Here is a 19,261-nt window from a genome sequence, read left to right as displayed (position 1 = left end):
ACTGAGGAAACATTAAGGTTACTGTTTTTTATCTATTCAATCACATTACTTCTTCCCTTTATTAAATCTCCCTGGCAACTTTACACTCCATCAATTTTGAATTGTAACTGATGTGACATACATGCTGTCAGAGTTCTCACTGCTGCTGGAAACTCCCAGTCCAGCCATAACCCCATTCTTCTCACAGCTCCCCACTGACAGGTTAATCTTTCCCACCATCACCCTTTAGCCATGACCCATTGCCTTCTTCATTTCCCCCCTATTTTCATTGCTGGGACACTGTTCTGCTTGAGCAAACTGCTTAAACGAACTCGAGGGTGTAAAGGGTTTCTGAGTTGACACTTGGGAGGTACAGCAGGGAAAACATGGTTTACATGGAAAACAACTTAGTGCCTGAAATAGCCATGGGCACTGCTATGAGACATCCCAGATAATTAAGCAGATAAGAGTGATTGTTTTGCAAGGCAACAGAGGAATGATGTTGCACTTCTTCCACAGAATGACTGATCTATGCTCACATCCTCCCTGATTTTCCAGCACTGCTGTGAGAGAGAAGGAAATACTCTGTCTGAGCTGATCGTGCAGAAAAAAGAAAAACAACAAAGGAAACAGCATTTCTAGGAGGCACCAACGGGAGGAGCCGGATCCCAGGGTGAAGTATCAGTTTACTCACCAGTCTGTTCCCAGGGCAGTCGGGCTGACCCATGTGCCCACTAAGATGCAGTCTCAGGACCAAACAAAGGCTGCTACACTCAGCACAGGGGGATGTGGCTGCCACGTGAAGTGCAAAATTCAAAGAGCAAAAGAGGCAACCCAAGGGTCAAGGATGGATTGCAAGGTAACAGCAGAAAGAAAATTCCCCAGGGTGTTCACACTGAGAGGAGCTGATGCTTACAGCCTCAGGGCCTCCTATAAAATGATGGTCATTCCTTCTTGCCCCAAGTCTCCCAACAATTTCAGTTGCAGTGTAACCAGGAATGGTGTTTCTCATGTCTGAGGTGCAGCAGAAGCCCCCAGCCACGTGTGGCCATCCAACTGCACACCCAGAGCTGCCGTGCCCACAAGGGCTGCTGAGGAATTCACTCCTACATTTCCAGGACGTCCCCCAATTCTAAAACCTCATTGTTTTATTTTTCAGGGATAAAACTTGCAGGTTGGCAAGGAAAGAAGCAGCTCTTGCCTGTGGCTATAAATACAGGTAAATAAAATATTGCATTGGAAAAGAAAATATGAGCAATGGAAGCTACTAAAATTGCTGCCCATTCCTGGAAACTTGTGAGCACATGGACCAATTTCCAGTCTTCCTTCCTCCAGCGCCATAATGTAACGGAGAGATTTAATAAACATTTTCACAGCCAAGACAGTCCTTGTCTCCTTGATGCATTGTCTTCATCACTGAAGCTCAGAGAATGTGGTGAGTCAGAATTCCCAGTAGTGGGAAGTTGCATATTTACAATAATACATGGCTTAACAATACACTACAATTTAGCCAAGACAGAAATTCCTCTGCTTTTATCAACAGGAGGATGCAGGCACTCATGTTCCCAGAGTTTTTAACTAAAGGGAATTTATGGAAAAGAAGTCTTACTTCAACTTTACAGACCTTGTCTTTAAACAGACAGACTTTGGCTGAATGACCACAGTGCAACAAAAACAACAACAAACCAGAAAGCCCAGGATAAACTACCAACTCTAAAGTAAACAAAATTTGATGTAAAAGCACCTGGAGAATCCTAAAAGAAAATAACTATAAAACTAGTGATTGAAAAATGCTTTAACACAGCATTTACACAGCCAGCCTTCAGCCACAGGCTGCCATCTGATTTTGTTGTTGCATTATTATGGTTTCTTAATCAAGAAATGGTGTTTACTTTAAAAATAAAACTAAATCAAAGTAAAACCTTTAATAATTTTTATCAATCCAAAATCTTACCAGACTGTCTTATGCCTTTTCTTTGCAGTTATTCAACAGTGTTTAAAATTTGTGTGATGGAGCAGAAATCACTGAGAATTGAGAGGATGCTCTGGCAGTTCACCAAATTTCTTTACAAATTGTAACGAGGATGTACAGAAAGCAAGAGAAATTTTGCATGTGCCTTTTATGATATAACAGAATGCAACATTTGCAAATTAATCAAAAACATTTTTATTTATTTTTTCCAATTTTTAAACCTTCCCAGTGGTTAGCTTTTTCTAAAAGAATCAAGATGCAATTAATATGTGTCACCAAAGAGTATTTTTACTTACTAATTTTAATGTAAAATGTATTAACAGAATATGCCATTGCTGTGCAGAAAAATACCCGCTCCTGTATGAAGAAAAAAACTGCTTAAAATTTAAAAGAGTTGATTTGGTTTTAAAATCATTCTATGTAAAATATTGGGAGGATTTAGTGGGTCAGTGATTTCAGGGTTCTCTGTTATAAGCACACAAATCCCCGGGGCATTTCAGGGCTGCTAACTTGCTCTTTTGTAGTTGCTCATCTCCATGGAAAACAACCTTTGTTAGCGGGAGGGACACAGAGATTTCTGGTCAGCCTGAGACACACACAGGAGACACCCTGTGCTGGCATTTATTGATTTGTACACGAGTTCCCTTCCAAATCCCACCAGGCATTTGAGACAAAAGCTCTCTCTGTGACACGTGGCAGCCTCGGGCTCAAGGAGGGAGGGAAGGGACAGCCCTGATGGGAGTCATTTGGCCAGTGAACCCTGGCAGAGCAATGGGGTCCCACAGGCTGCCCTCAATCCCAGCTGTTCTGCAATCCCAACCATTGCTCCAGTGCTGGGAGAGGGACAGGCACTGGTACATGGAGGGGAATGGGGAGATCTCTGAGCATCCCAGAGAGACAAAGGTATCTGGGCAGGGTCTCTGCTCTGTACAACAGCCACTCCAGCACAAAGAATGTGCCCTCAGAGCAGCCATTTAAACACCCCCCTGAAGTTGTGGACAGACAGTGTAACAAACTGGAACAAGGGGGGGAACATATGTTCCTGATGTCATCCTCCATGGATGGCCTACACAGCAGCTCCCCAAGAGCAGCATCTCTTTGCAATCACCACCTCCCCTATTGTATTACAAATTTGCCACACAAAGTGACCCACATGGGTTCTCTGCAGTGGAAAGCCCCCTCGGATGCCCCCTGCTGTCATGGACACCATGTCCAGGACATGGCTGTTATCAGGACAATAACCCTGCCCCCCAGGGCCCGGCCAACACATCCATCACCTTCCAGCACATGATTTACAGAGGGGAGAGGATATTCATTACTTCCTCCTGCCACAAATGGAGCATCCTCAGCAGTGCCCAGGGGCAGTGCAGCTCCTGTACTGGGCTGGAAGTTTGGAAGTTAATGGGCAAATGAGAGATCAAAACAAACTTTCTTGAAAAAGCAGCTATTCCATAAGGATGCTGAAGCAGGCATAGGGCACAAAGCAAGAAGGAAAAAGCTGCTGCCTTCCTCTCTGTGAGTCACATTGTGTACCTCACTGTCTAGACAAAAATCTTCAATACTTAGACACTCAGAATGCAGGAAAACAATCCTCCCTGGTGCACTCCAGGATTCAAAAGTCCTGTGATGTTTTGCAGTAAGGGTAGCAGGAATGAGCTCAGCACAGGCTTACCTGGATCTGCCCTTTCCCCATGATTCGATCTGTGCTCTCTCCATCCTCTTTGGTGAGCTTGGTTTTGTTGTAACACTTTTCATAGCACAGAATCCGCAGTGTCTGTGAGCCCTCCAGCTCAATCTCGAACTCCTGCAGGGCACCAGGACAGGAAAGAGCTATGGATGCATCACAGGAGGACACCAGTCTCATAATAATCAATTTAGTCTCCTTAAAATTCATCAGAAGGGAGCACTTAAGGACTGACCAAAACCTCTTCCCTAATGGAGTTGGTCTAGAAATAAAGTGAAATTGTATTTTGTATATATAAGGTGGTCAAATCAGAGACCAAGATGGTTCACTCCTTGGTCAGGTTTCACTGGGTCTCAGCAAAGCATTGTTCAAAGACACAAACTCACCCACCTTCCTTGTAATGAATTTTGCTCACCACCAGCTGCCTGTTAACAGGCAAAATGTCTATAGCTAATTCTTCCCTCTCTCAACAAATAAACAAAACCACTCCTTCAACATATTTTCACTTGTGTCTTTAAAAAAATAATCAAACATGCATCTGTTTAAATGATGAAATGCTGGACAAGACTCATTTGTATCAAATTGTTTGTTTAACTACAGCTAATCCAAGAGAAAATCTTCTGCAAGCCCTGACAGCCAAATGAACCTGGCAGGAAAGGGCTTTCTGAGCAGCAGCAAGTGCAGCACAAGTGCTGAGCATGCAGCAAGTTCTTCCATTGGTGGATCTTCTGCCCATTGTGCATTGATGTTTGGCACATGGAATAAGTCACAGCAAGAAAAATCAAACCTACCTCGTTCCAGTTAGGCTCTGTGGTGTCTCTGTAAACTCTAGTTTTGGCCTTGTTCACAAAATACCCAAAAGAATCCACCTCTAACGTGCAGTACAAATCTGAGGAGGGGAGACAGCAACAGAAACTTAAAAAGTTTCTAGAATCTCCAATTAATTCACATTAATCACTTCCAGGGTGTGTCTTCAGCTCCACCATCTCTGTATTAGTACCAGTAACATCATTCCATACAAATCTCATCATCTGGATCAGCCCAGTTGCCTTTAGGAAGCTGAAGTGCCAGCACAGCTGTATAAATTATGTCAGCACAGACAAGCCCTTCACCTCTATCAAAAATCAGGCATATGCTGTTATCCAATATTCCCCAGCTCAATCCACACTGAGCTGAAGGTGTACCCCAGTGAGCAATAAACCTTCCCCAGGTAGATACTGGATTCCATAAACACAGTGATTTCCCTAGAACAGCATCAGTGCAGGATCCCTCAGGGAGCAGGTCAGGGGGCAAAAGCCTCATTATTTTTACAAAGTGGTTAAACAGGCAGTATTTGGTGCTTCTGAAGAGCTACTAATGAGCTGTAAACATTGCCCCAGCTGTAAGTTATGTCCTAACTTACAAATGTGGTGTCAGGCAGCAGCTGGGCAGTCAGTGGCTCAGCAGGAGGAAGCCAACAGGGATGTAACTCCCAGTGCACTCCTTTCCTCCCTGGACTGCACACTTAGCTTGGATAAGAACAGGATCCCCAGCCACACAGCCAGGTAACCTGGGCAGCTGTTCTAGATTATCCCCATCAATGTCTGGGAATCACAGTCATTCCTACCAGGGTCCTCCTCACTCTAGTCTGTCACCTTTTTTGATCCTTCTGTCAAATCATGCCCCTGAATTTTAGCACCTCTTTCTTCACAACAAAAAATCTGGATGCCAGAGAATGCTTTCCATTCTTTCATTGTAAAACAAAATACAGCTGAAAGAATTCAGTATAAGGGCTGACTTGTTTCTAGAAGAGGTGGGTAATCAGCAAACACTGTTTAAAACCCCAGACTAGGCCTAAAAAATAAGTGCTGCATGCTTGACCCTTGATGGTGATCTGAGAGTTCACAGCAGGAACTTCCAGTTCCCCAAAACCCCTCTTCTCCTCACCATCAGCACAGATGCTGCAGTCCTAAATCAGCCCATGCCCAGCTGTCCCAGCATATGACTTCTCTCACCCCTGTCAGTACCTCTGTGTGTCACAGAACTGCAACTCACTTGAGCTTTGCTTGAATCCTGTGGCAGAGTGGACAATGACATTCAGGAATCCATAGAGACCCGGGGATTCATCATCTGTACAAAAGACCCAAGGAATTCTGTTACATTCACAGTGGAGCTGAGAGTGATGAGACTGATATTACACAGGTTAATGAGCAGAGGGAAAACTGTCCCTAAGGATGGCAGGAGCACATAACAGCCATTCTGGCAAGAGAGGAGACTGTTCCAAGAGCACTGTCACCTGCAGTGCCTTCTGGCAGTGGGAGGCTTCTACAGTGACATTTCTAGGGTCAGCAAGACAGCATAGAAGAAATTCAAGGTAAAATATAAAGTAAAAATATAAAAGTAAAATATAGAGGCTAAATCTAGACTAGCAGATTAAATAGGAATTTAGGATGGTCTCTGACACAATTTTGGCCAACTAGTGTTCTTCCAAAGGACTCCCAGGCATAGTTCAAAGCTGTCCCAGGTTAGGACTCCACCAGGCACTCCAGTACCTTGCACAACAGCTACATATAAGGACCATTTAATAGTCAATGAATATATATTGGAGGATGTTGGGGAATATTTTGCTAATTTAGATGTTGCCACATAACGTGGAGCTTGTATTTTTATTGTTGCAGCATTAGCATTGGGATGACAGACTGTTCTTGTTCCTGCTGCTCTCTCTTGGTATGCCATCATCTACTTCAACTAAACCACACAGGCTGGTCACACATGGCCTCAGGTTTTGTTTTACAGGGACTCTCAGTTTGTAACTCATCACCAGGCTGCAGTGGGTAGCAAAAAGAACCAGAGGAATTCACAAAAGCAGGCAGGGGAGAGTTTCACTGCAGCTGCACCACGTGAAAACATAAACCAAAGGTCTTACCTTCCTTATTGATAGTGAGGGGAATGTTGTGGACTGTCTGAAGCTTCACACAGGAGTTTGTCAGCATCTGGAGCTCCACCGATGTGAGTGAGAAGCTTTTAAAGCCTGCCAAGGAGATTCAAAGGGGGAGGAATTCAAATCTAAAGGAGAGGCTGGATACCTTCTCCCTCATCCAGGGCACACAGGGGTTGGCTGCTCCCTGGGCAGTGCCCAGCGACAGCACGAGGTGCTCAGGGCTGTGCTGCTGCTGCAGCCCAGCTCTGCTGAGGGCACACTGAGTTACTGTGGGGAGTAAAAACTCTCAGGATGGTTCACAGGAAACAAGGGGAGGTTCTTACTTTCTTGTAAAGCCAAAAACCACCCCTGCCAAAAAAGTAACTAAGTTATTTTGGACTGGAGCCAGGTAAAAGCGTGCAGCTGTTCCCTGTACCTGGAATTGCAGGTGCAATTGAGCTCTGATCTCTAGGGTAAACGGGAGCATCTCTACCACACTTACTCTGTGTTCTCCCTACACATTCCCTACATGTTGCTGCAAGCAGAAGTCCCCCAAACAGCCTCAGACATGCAGAGACAGGAGACATGCTTGTTGTGCTGGGGATTTCAATGCATATCTCTGATTTTGCAGGTTTTCCTCATCCTCTGGATTCCTGCTCTCCAGTAAGATCACAGTGTATCAATAACAGGTGAGGGACACTCACATTTCTTCTGCTGCTCTCGGATATTCTCCCTCCACTCTGCCCTCTCATAGTCCGATGAAATGAGGAACGTGTAACTCTGCCCAGGAGAAGAGAAGAAAATAGGGTGTGCATTAGTCTGAGGGCTGGCCTGCCTGTCCCCACCCTCCTCCAGAGCTATGTGCTGGATACACTTTCCTTCTGGCACTCCTGCCACTTGTCCTGCATCACAGCTCTGTCAGGACAGGCAGGGCTGTGGACATGATCTTTTGGCAAAGCACCAGCAGTGCCAGCATGGACAGTCAGAGCCCCCTGAGCCCCACCCTGCCAACAGCAGCCGTGTCCCTGCAGCCATGGGCTCCCATGGCAGCTCTGTGCCATGCTCACAACACCAGGAACCCCAAAAGCCTCCAGCACAGGCCTAGACACTGGTGCAAGCTGAGGAAGCAGCGACCAGCTCATGGATTGTCACCAAGCAGTAACACAGTCTTGTGAGAATCCTTTGCCACGGGCATGGAAAGGCCACGGTGACAGGTCACAGCACTGCCAGAGCAGGGGACAGATTAGTCACAGCCTTACAGGATGTCATCATAACCCTTGGTACAGCAAGGGCTGGGGGTCTGCTGCTTGGAAAGGGCTTTCAGGACAGACAGTGGAGGCCACAGAGACCTCCTTGTGCAACAGCCAATACAACCCCCCCCCCACAGGCCCCCGTGGTCTCGGGCACACTGGGGGGCAGGGATGTCCTCTCACCTTCCCGTTGCGGTTGTGCACCCGGAAGGCCATGTTGGGAGACATCAGCAGTAGGAGGGATTCCTGCTCCGAGAGCTTCTTTTTTAACCTCTCAATGACCTTGCTGCCTTTATTGGCCCTCTGGAGTGTGGGGGAGAGAGGGAGACAGAGGACACATGTCATTCTCCAACATCTATCCCATTTACACTAACGGATATTTTAAAATCAACAGTCCCTCCCCTCTGTGAGTAGGGAAATGGCCCCATGGCAGAAGAAATGCTGTCAACAGGATCCACAGGGCTCCCAGCTGCTCAGGAACATGTTCCTGCAGTACCTCTACACTCCCACTCGGCTCTGTTCCCTGACTCCAGCTGTCCCAGATGAAGGTGCAGAGGTGCATGGCCACTGTCCCAGTTACACCCTGTACTTTCTGCCCAGAGGCTGCAGCAGCATCGTGTCACTGGGCAGCCACAACACTGCCATCTCCTCATTAACTAAGGAGACTGAAAGGAACTTCCCTAGAAGCTGCCCAGAACGCTCCCATCCACTGATCCATTTTCATCAGAAGTCAGCTAAAATCAGTTTTTCCTGGATAAAACCCAGTTCCAAACCCAGCCATGTGTATTGTTTGGCAGTGATGCACCACAGCATGTATCTTAAGACACCTGCACCTGGTGAGTAAGAGGTTTCCATGGAGTGTTCTTCCTAATATCTTCCTTTTTCCAGGAAGCCCTCTCTGAAAGCCAGCCAGGGCAGAGAGGCAGGAGTGTGGGGAATAATCTTGTCACGACACGATCGGTGTTATTCATATCTAGCTCTACACACCAGCAGGCCTTCAGTTTTCAAACTCTTATTTCTCTTTTGGGTCCCAGGAACCTAACACCTCTGAGAAAACATGTCTTGCAAGCAAAGAGAAGGCCAGAGACACCATGTCTGTGTCAGACTGTTCAGTCAACATAACTGGTGTTCTACATACATTTGCTGATGCTTTGACATCAGTGAAGTAGGAAAAAAATCTAAAGGTATAACTGAGCTTGCAAAAACTGAGGAATACACGGCTTCTGACCAAAAATCACTCGCAGGATCATACTTTAGCAGCTAGAAATTTGCATGTCACAACCCCAGTCCTTCTCATGTCCACAGCATAAGAGCCCTGCCCTGCACAGGGATGCTCAGGGATAGCAGTCACAGGTGGTTTCATGAAGTAGAGAAGCTACTGGGTACAACTACAGAGTGTTTTTGTTTCTGCCTCCCCACAAGGCACCATCATTCAAGCTGTGCACAAGGATGAGCAATGATGGGCTGTGAAGCATCTGGGTATCACAGACCTCTGCTGAACAGCCTGTTCTAACACGACTCCCCACGCTGTGCAGCCCTGGGAGTGCTGCTGCTGCAGCACCTCAGCACAGACACTGGGTCTGTACCTGTCAGGGAGTGCTCAGCCCCTGTTACCTTTTCCCGCTGAATGTCGTTCTTGATCTGGGATATCTTGATCTTCATGGCATCCAGCTCCTCATCAGGTACCAGGGGGATATTGGGCACTGCCTCAGACTCATCCACCATTTGGAAGCTGAGGTCAGTGAGTGGGATGTACCATTTGCAGTCATATTGCTGGCTTTTCCTGAAAGGCAAAAAGTCCAAACCTTTTATTATTATTGGTGCTTGATAATACCCACTCCCCCTTCCCAGCTATAGTGCATAAGATACAGATATGGGTCCCACTTTACTGTGATTTTATGTGGAAAAAGTCTGGCAAAAGGCTGCTTTCCAGTAAAAAAGCCCAGCAGGGCAATAGCCAGCACAAGTACACAAGGTAACTCATTTTGATAGCTAGTTCCTTTTATCCTAAGAAACCACAGCCCTCTCCTGCAAAACCTTTCAGTCCCATGTGCTCTCCCTTCAAAGCCTCCATGCAGCCAAAGTTCTAAAGCTGTGCCAAACCTCTGACCTGGCTGCCACCTGTGACCTAAACCCAGGTCTCTTTTGCCTCCCCAAATGGGGCAGGTGAGCCCCACCTCTACTGTCAGGAACATCCACTCTTGGGAACATCCCACTGCTTTGAAGGTTCATTCTTCACAAGCATGTGCTTCAAAAAGGGCAGGCATAACTTTTTGCTTGAGGAGGGCAAGGAGATGAGAGGGGTCTCCATTAGAAGAACATTTACCAAATGAAGAGAAGCCCTATTTGAGGCAGGTATGTTGGTAATGGTTCCTCCCCCTCATTTGTCAAAAATGTCAACAAAACTGTCTTCATAGCTGCCCTTGGGATTGACAGTCTGTTTACTGCACCTTTGGCATTTTTCTGTAAAGCTGTTAACAGGCTGTAGCTGCAAAGCCAAAATTAATAACCTTAGTCACAAAAGAAAGTGAAGAATGTCACCTATTAAAAGAAAGTAGAAAAATTAATGGCATTTGTCCTGAATATCAGCACCTACAGCATATCCTATTTTCCTAGGAAGGCTCAGGGCAGAGATGGGAGGAATTAACCTTTCCTGAGGGATCAGGACATGGACAAGGTCTCATACAAGAAACAGTCCTGCCTTGCTGATTATTCCTTGTCTAAGTACATCTTGTGGGTTTTAGTCACCCAGGTTGGGGTGTTCACATGCAACTAAAACTGCTGGCTAACCCCAGGATTCTGTTGCAGCTGAGGTGCAAAGCACCCAGTTCAGAAGGCAAATCTCACCCTCCAATCTGCTTCTTGAGCTTGGCACACAGGAACAGATCGGTGAAAAGAAAGACGTGGCGCAGCTTGCGGGCCCCCTCCACCAGCTCCACCATGAAACTGTCCTTCAGCAGCTGCCGGTGCTGGGGAAAAGAGCAGGAGAAATGTGTCAGTGCAACACGAGCTCCAGATCTGGCACCGGGGCAACACATTCCTCAGACGTGACTCCTACCAGAGCAAATTCAGGAAATTTGTCTGATTCAGAAAAAAAGAAGACAGCCTATTAAATATTCCTGGCTGTAAACTCTGCTCCCTGCTGCTGCCCTCCCTCCCAGAGGCACAGATGGCCGTGCATCTCCTTCAGTACCCGGTGCTCGGTCAGACTTCAGGCTTCTCTCCATCACCTGTTCTGAGCCTGAGTGGAACTCACTGTGAGTCACTGCCCAGCCTCTGTGTACCGGAGGGCCGGAATCCCCGAATTCCTGAATCTCTGCCAGGGAATCGTCCCCTCTGGAGCCAGCAGAGAGCAGCACACACCGCTTCTCCCAGAGCCACTTCCCAGCCTCTGCATTCAGCTTCAGCCACCTCTCCAGGGACAGAGCTAAGCCCTCCTCGGACACCTCCTCTCCCAGTCACAGCAGAGTTTGTCAACATTAACAGCTGAACAGCAACAGCAGCCATTGCTACTTCTTCATTACAAGTGCTGCTAAGGGATAATTCCTGAACATGTGTATCCAGCAAACTTCTCAGTAGTCTCTTATCAGCCTGTGCTTTAATAGAACCATCTGGATATACCCCCACTCCATGTCTATTGAAATCTCTTTTTATATCATATAAAGACTCGTCAAATCTAGAAAATTCAAAGAAGTTGCACAACTCTGATGCCTTTATTCCTGTTTTTAGTTCCAGGGAGCTTTACAATCTCCTAAAGAAGAGGCACAGACAAGCAGGCATAAGCATTGCTTTCCTAATTCCCTTATGGGGGGGGAGTCCACAGTTAAAAGACTAAAAGGCTGGAGTGCTAGCACTTACACAGATGGCTGTGTGCAGGTACCAGTGACCACATCAGGAGTTTCATGCCCTGCTCTGTGCTCAGGCCTTCCACTCTGCTGTCAGGATCAACAGGACTCTGCACATCTGGCATAGATAACTCCCACTGATTTCCAAACAGGGCCATTCAACTTTAGGCAAGTTTTATTCCCACCAATATGTGTAACTGTCAGTGTTGCCTCACTTCATGCCCAGTACAAGCAGGAACCATCAGCTTCACCACACGTGCTAAGGCACACTAAGGAACTTTTCCATGACCCAAACTATTTCCTTGTTATTCCAGCTAAGAGGATGCTGCCCTGACACCACCAAGTGACATGTCACACATCCCTCACATGGCCTAGACAGCACTGTGGCTGCAGACAGGAGAGCTCTGCTGACACTGTCCAGGGCCAGCCAAAACCTCTGAGCTGCCTCACCGTGAGCCCTCCCCAGCCCCACACTCAGGACTTGCCTGTGTGACTCACTGCTGACCTGCTCCATCCCAGTGATCCCCACACTGGGAACACACACACAAAATTCTGTTTCCACGAGGCAGCTCAGCTCCACGTGCTCAGCACTGCAGCACCAGGAAAGCAGCTCCCCTGAGCCAGGTCAGGACACCCACACCAGAGCTGATGCCTCAGTTTCTCAGGTGATGCCCCCCAGGTTCTGTTCTCTGCGTGACTTAACAAGCCCTGCACACGCTCCCTGCCGAGGGTGTGGGAGTACAAACCCCCCACGCTGCCTCTCCTCCCGCCTACGGTTCTTCCCATCTTGGCTCTCCAACATGGAAACAAACCACATCAGTCCTGAGCCCAGCAGGCACCATGGCAGGGAATGCATGGCAAAGAAATGCCCTTGCAGACACAATTCTTGTTTGCACAGCCTGTCCCACAGCACCCCAGACTTCCTGACACGCACTAGGAGCCTGCATTTTCCTGTCTGCAGCTGCACCACAGTGACCTGTGAAAGCACCCAGAGCAGTGTCAGCAGCTCATCTGGGTGCTGCCTTCCATGACACAAAGGTCCTGGAAATCCATGAGCAGCAGCAGCAAAAGCTGCACCTTTCCCATCGCTGTGGGAAGCAAGGCTGCTCCCTAGCAGAATGTTGCACCATCTCTGGGCAGGACTCTGTGGAGATCTGGCATCCAGCAGTGATACAGGCTCAGAAGGGCCTGTACATATGTTAGTGTTTATTTTTAGGTGGGTGTGATCCTCCTGGCTCCTCCTCAGTGGTTTTGGGGCAAACGCCTGCCTGCATTAATGCCTCTGCTGCTTGTGCACACCTTCCCCTCCTGCATGGTGAACAAACCCCAGGTAGGAAACTAGAAACACTGAGCTAAATAAACAGGAGGAGGTATGTTATCGGTAGCAAGAGCACTCCTGAGCTGCAAAGAATTTCATCTGGGAGCAATAATAAGCAGGAAAAGATATTTTCTGAGCAAGCCAAAACCCTGATCTCAGGTTTCTAGATCTGATGCATATTAATTACTCTGCAAATCAGCTCAGCTCCTCTGGGGCAATGAGAATAACTGCTTACTGCCAGCTCAACCTCTGCTCATTGTTCGTAGGTGTAAAGATGTTCTCACAGCTCACTCATCTCTGCTCCCCACCAGGATGCAGCACTGTCCTTTCCCTGACTGGCAGGGACATGGCACAGTCCTGACCTGGCCTTCTGCCCACCTCTGCCAGGCACTGGCAGTGTGTGAAGTGAGCCAAGAGCCCAGCCCAGCACCCTGCCAAGAGCACATTGCCCCAAAACCCGAGCAGAGAGCTCAGCCATTTGATGCCAAAACAGGGGCGTGACTCACCAACCTTCACAGTTCCCACCTGTGCTGAGGTGGCCTCAGTCACACTGGGTTTATTTGGGTTTGCACTCCTGGCTACCAAGTATCCTGACTGAGACACAGTGCAACCATGAGGCAGCAAAAAGTCCCACAAAGGGAGCTGGGTGGGAAGACAAGAAGGCTGTATTTCCTAAGCTTGGCTGGAACAGAAGGAAAGAGATGAAAAGGATATATTCCAATCAGTCACTCAGAGGAAAACACTGAGCCTCCCAGACTTTTCAGTCTTCATATCTTCTTGCTCATGAGCTAGTTGGAAAGGTCTCCCTCCAGTGAGCAGCAGGGCTAAACTGCCACAAGAGCAACCAAGCATCTGGGGAGGAGAGTATGGGAGAAAACGTGTGGACCAAGTCAGGAAATCTCTCCTCACTACCAGCTTCTCTCAGAAAAGAGGACTTTTGTTATGGCTGGGCACAACAGGCATGTCCCAGGCTGCTCAGCATCCATGGAGCCGAGGAGGGGCACTTCCAGCAAAGGGGCACATCCTCTGTTGCACATTAGTCATCTTGCCGGGAGGTTCAGCAGGTCAGAGGGAAACAATAAAAGGATTTCCCAACTGGCTTACCAGATCCCTGCCAAACCCCACAGCGTGGGAGCAAAGGGCACCTTCCTGGACCTCCTAACATGAGTCAGCCCATCCTCTCCCACCCTGGGGGAGCCGGCAGCCCCCTCAGACAGGACTCCTGCTGGTCAGATGCCTGTGCCACCTCAGCTCCACAGGCCTTCTCTGGCAGTCTGGGAACCAACACTTTGGTCAACTCCTCCCACCCAGGGCCACCAACTATGCTTTTGGTGGCCTCCTGTTAAACAGGGTCTCCTGAAACACAAGGCCTTTTGGCCGAGTAATCTTGCTGTACATGACATACAATAACCCACATGTGGGAAACCATCTCTCTACCTTGTTTCCAGAGTTACTCTGTTTGTTAGAGGTTGCCAGAGGGGATAATGGTTTCCTAAAACACCCTGAAACAACATAAACTACACAAAACCACATAAACATGCATGAAAACCTAAGCTTAGGGTGAGAGTGGCAGTACAGTGGCAGTGCGACCCCCGCTCTTCCACAGACAGCCCCCAAGACTGTCGAGTGTCCAGCACATGAGCTCAGCTCAGCTCAGCTACAGAAAGTTGTTCCAGGAAGCCTAGGGGGAAAACCTCCCAATTTTGTATCATAATAGACTGAATTAGGATCATCTTCAATCTGTTACCTTCAGTGGCTCTGGCAAAGCTCCTGTACTGGTACAATGTAAGTCCCAAGCCTCCTCTCCAGGCCCTACTTTTTTCTGCATGTTTTTTCACCTGCTTCTTCTCCCACCCACCTCAGTGCTCTGAACAAAGGAGTACCTCTGTCAATGCTTGGTTATCCTCTTTGGATTGCCTATTGCTGTCCTCCTCCTCTTACCTCTCTCACTAAGCATCTCCCCCTCCTCTGCTACCAACCTCACGACTACCTGTGTGCTCATCTACTCATCCTACGGTGTTTTTGTGCTGTTTGCATATGAGAAATCCTGCTGCTGTCACAGACTGATTAACTCCAGGAAGTGTGGCCAGCTTGTCTGAGACACATTACAAAAAGTGGAATTTAAAAACCTACTCAACCAGAACCACAGCTGCACAAAAGGCCATCTCTCCTCGCCTGTGTGCCGAGGAAGGAGCTCATCTGATGTGGTGACAGCAGAGCCCTGCAGTGTGTGCGTGGGAGAGAGCCCCAGGAAGGGCTGGAACATGTGTGAGGCAGAGGGAGGAGGGTAAAAGCAGGAGATGGGTACTGGCACATGTCAGTGAGGAAGAGCTGGTTTGGCTTTCTGCAGAGCGTAGGAAGAAAATGATTCCTCGTGTGTGTGTGTGTGTGTGTGTGCTGCAAGACCAGCACTGCAGAATAAAGGGATGCTCTGCCCAGGGAATTAAACTGGCTGCACTTTGAGCATTTTAATAGCCTTTCTTTCTTCTTCCCGAAGCTCCTGTCACCAGGAGCCCTCTGGCTGCAGCTGTAAGACAGAGTGTGAAGCAGCCAAGATCATTTCTGAGTGCTCAACTGACAACATCTGCCCAAGGCCTCCAGGAGCAGTAGGTACCAGGCCTCACGCTGAGCTTCCAGCTTTCCAAAGGCTTCAGTCTGCACTTCTGCTCCCTTGCAAGATGACCCAAGTGCTACAGTCATTTGCATCTGGGTTTAGTTGAAAAAAAACACAAGGTGCAGTACATAGAGCTGCTCTGTTAATAAGAGTAAAAAAGGTTATTACTCCTCTCCTTCTGCACATAATAGTGGCACATTCTTCATCCTAAAGCATTTGTTTTCCTTCTTCCCCAGGGCACCATCCCCAGTAGAACCTTAACCACGTTCCCTATTTAAACTAAGACAGCAGTGGTGAAGCAGGATCAGCAGGGAGCAGGGAAGGTGCCCTGCTCCCTGGACTTGAGGGGTGGGTGATTCTCCACCACTCACATTCCCAGTCACAAGGTACAGTGCTGCTCAGATCCTTTCCCTCCATGTATTCGTTTGGTTATTCAGAGGCTTAGCAAAGTGGATTGCTGCAGATAATCCATTAGAAAGAACAGTAATAAAGTAAAACTATAAAAGTAGAAAAATGGGAAGGACAAAGCAAGAGAATGTAGCAGATCAAGCTGAATGGAAAGAGACCCCAAAGGCCAGACAAGCCCTCCTGGCTCCCCTGTGTTGCCAGGCTGGGGCTCTCCTGGCTCCTCTGCACCACAGCCCTCAGCAGACCACAAAGCAGAGAAGTCTGCTACAGTCAGCAAGGACCAAACTCTCTGTTCACAGACTCAATCCACCAATACTGCCATCCCTGCTGGAGCTCTTTCTGTCCCTCTGGTGAAAGGTTTTACTCCCTTTGTTCCCATCTCTTTGCACTACCTGGAATGCTCATTCAGCCCAGCAAATTAAACCGCACCACAGACACCTTCCAGTTCATCTGCATAAATCCAGAATTAGAACAAAGCCTACAGAGCCCAGCAGGACCAGGGGGCTGGAGAGATACCTGGCATCACACAGGAAGCCAGCAGGCAGGTCAGACTGAGCCAGTGCTCCCAAAGCAGGGAATCACCTTCTGCAAGAGCGAGGAAGGCTGTGCTGATGAGCCTGTACTCTCTCCTGACCTGCACTCCCCTCCTTAGCAGCCTGTCACTAGGGAGATTAACAACTGGCTGCCTTCCCCAGTTCAAAGCAATCCTGAAAAGAAGAGCAGGAGCAAGAGGCTGGCAAAGGAGATTTGATTCCTCCCCACAACGCACTCAAAGAGAAAAAATATTCCACATAAAAGGCAAGGACTGGGGAAAAAAGATAACTGAGATCAGCACCTAAGCAATACATGAGGGGAAAAGGCTGTTTTACCCTCCTTCCTTTCCACCAAGGAAATTTCAATGGGAGGAAGACAAATAATGAAAAAAGCCATCAAAGCAAGCTGGTGATTCATTAAAATAAAAAATGCATTATGCATTGAGAGCAGTCAATTAGGAGATGCAATCCACACACTGTCCTGTCACCCCAGGGGAAGCACCAGCAAGGCGAGTGGGAGGAAAGGATAAGTAGAAAAGGAAAGATTTACAGGCATAAACAAAACCCAGCTATGACCCCAAGCTGAGCAGCCTGCAGAGGAAGGAACAGCCATCACTAACCCACACAGAGTAGCTGGGAGCAGATTTGTGTCTCTGGATTACTACAGGAGAGTGAACGTACCTACTCTCTAGACACAGAAGGGCATCCACTGGGGCATTACTGCTCTAAAAAAAGTGGGATATTGCTGCCAAATGACTAAAGAAAATATTCACTGTTAGATTCCCAGAGTGGAAGGCAAACTCTGGGAAGCATCAGAAGCAAGTCCTTTTCTTCCCTGGGCTCAGTAAAAGCTGTGTGCAGTGAGGGGGAGCACAAAGGGTTCCCAGTCCCCTCCGGCACACCCACAGCCCTCTCCTCTGTTATGTCCCCTTCTTCCCTCCCCACACCATACCTGGAGTCACTGCAGGACCAGGGAGAGTGTGAACAGGCCTGCTGAGCCCAGTCCTGCTTTCTAAGATCTGACAAATACACCGCTCCAAAAAGCCATCATCAGGATCATCCTCCTGAGCCTGCCCCTCTGCCTGGGCTCTGGCACCTCATTAGGATTCTGCCTGACACTTTTCAAAGCCTCATCCCTCATTGAGATGCTGACAGACAACCAGAGAACACAAAATGCTCCCTCCCCTGCGAGGGGCATTCTAGCCTGTGATTTCTGCTATGACTCAATCAGCAGCCACTTTAATGAGGCCATCTACTATCACTGAGGCCCTGGTGACTGATGTCTGAGCTTCTACCTCAGCCTCCAATTGCTCAGCCCCTCCTCTTCTTTTCTCAGCTGCAGACTTCCTCGGTTGGCAAAACGAGACAATGAGCAACACCTGCAGGACAAAGTGCACCAAATTCCCAGTACTGCAGCTTCTAGCAAATCTTTTGTCAGCTGAAAATCAGTTTAACAGCTAAGAGCAAGCATGTTTAGCTGTCAAGATTTGGGAATAAATCATGAAAGTTCATGGTATCTTAACAATCTCCTGTTAAGAGAGATGTTTTTGTACAGGGTAATTTGGGTCACTGTTGACCAGCCAGTGTCTCTGGCATGCTGCCACAATTCCTCTTACACATTTAGTATCTCAGCTGCACCTCTTTTTGTCCAGTCTCCTACATCCTTCTCTCTCACAACACTTCTGCCAGTCCTGGCCTTTCCTGGTCAGGAGGGGCTGAACCCCTTCCTAGTGAAACGATGAGGCAGCTGAACGAAGCCCATTGAGGAATGCAGGACTTCACCACTGAGTAGCTCTGTGGCCTCCTGGCACAGCATTGCCTGCAAGTAAAGGAACTGCACATCTTAGAGCTTTCTGGGTGCAGTCCAGCTCCCAGCTGAGCTGAGAAGGGTTATATCACATTCTTAGGAGACAATCACCTCCCCTGGCTTTCCTAACACATTCCACTTGTTTTGCTTTCTAGTCATATTTACAACATTCTTCTTTAGAAATAAGGATGCAGAAAATTAGTTTTATGGTGAAAATGAAGAATCTGGAAAACAGCTTTTCTCAATCTTTCATGACTTCTGATGTTTCCTCACTTTTTTCTCCTCCCAGGCTTCCCCTTTGGTTTCAGTTTGCAGGTAAAATACAAATCCACTTAGTGCATAGCAATATGCATCACAGCAATTATGTATGACAAATGATTTTAACAATGCTAAGGAGAAAACTCTAATCATACTTTTCCTCTGGGTTTCCAAACTGCTTTCTGAACAGAAAACAGAGGGAGCTGTACCACATCCTTCAGAGAACAAGGACACTGCATAAACTGTATCTTAGCAACAAACAGATTAACAGCATAACTTCCTGGTCTGCTCTACAGAAAAGACACAACCAGTATTTAGAAACTGAGAAAATAACGAAAGCAGGAAGACTCACCTCCCCCTTCTTTACAGTCATGGACTGCCGACGAGGAGTGATCTCCTCGTTGATGCTGGAGAGGAAGTTCTGAGAGATCCGCAGAGCATCCTGCAGCAGGGGGTGATCAGGGTGGCTCACTGGAGTGTGCTTGAGCAAATCCTGACAACAGGAGCACAAACAGAGAACAGAACCATGAGCAGCACTGAAGAGCAGAAGGGTTTGAGTGCCCCCAGCTAGAGCTGTAGGACAAGATGCTCCAGCTTCTTCTTACTGATTAGAGCAAGGCTTTTTATCTTCAGGAGATAATAATACTCTGCACTTCTCCGTGACACCACTGAAGAGATAACAGCATCCTACCTA

The 19,261-nt window shown here is 47.8% G+C and overlaps 1 protein-coding gene across 4 annotated transcripts in view; it reads right to left on the bottom strand.

The window, feature by feature from the left end:
- The window catches only part of BCR (BCR activator of RhoGEF and GTPase), a 100,582-nt gene that overhangs the window by 16,299 nt on the left and 65,022 nt on the right, over positions 1 to 19,261 (bottom strand). For 3 of the 4 annotated variants that reach the window (XM_051805338.1, XM_051805336.1, XM_051805339.1), the window contains exons 8-16: positions 18,920 to 19,060; positions 10,632 to 10,753; positions 9,399 to 9,567; positions 7,968 to 8,087; positions 7,239 to 7,314; positions 6,541 to 6,645; positions 5,670 to 5,744; positions 4,427 to 4,524; positions 3,624 to 3,755 (exon numbers count right to left, since the gene is read on the bottom strand). In XM_051805338.1, the coding sequence (XP_051661298.1) occupies positions 3,624 to 3,755; positions 4,427 to 4,524; positions 5,670 to 5,744; positions 6,541 to 6,645; positions 7,239 to 7,314; positions 7,968 to 8,087; positions 9,399 to 9,567; positions 10,632 to 10,753; positions 18,920 to 19,060 (1,038 nt within the window). Of the gene's footprint in view, positions 1 to 2,046; positions 2,309 to 3,623; positions 3,756 to 4,426; positions 4,525 to 5,669; positions 5,745 to 6,540; positions 6,646 to 7,238; positions 7,315 to 7,967; positions 8,088 to 9,398; positions 9,568 to 10,631; positions 10,754 to 18,919; positions 19,061 to 19,261 lie in introns of those variants that run through there. The other variant, XM_051805337.1, reaches the window with a different exon arrangement.

The sequence above is a fragment of the Manacus candei genome, unplaced genomic scaffold, assembly GCF_025592945.1.
Source record: "Manacus candei isolate 608988 ecotype Guabito, Panama unplaced genomic scaffold, ASM2559294v1 h1tg000064l, whole genome shotgun sequence".
Lineage (NCBI taxonomy): Eukaryota > Metazoa > Chordata > Aves > Passeriformes > Pipridae > Manacus > Manacus candei.
This window is presented reverse-complemented; position numbering and strand designations above follow the sequence as displayed.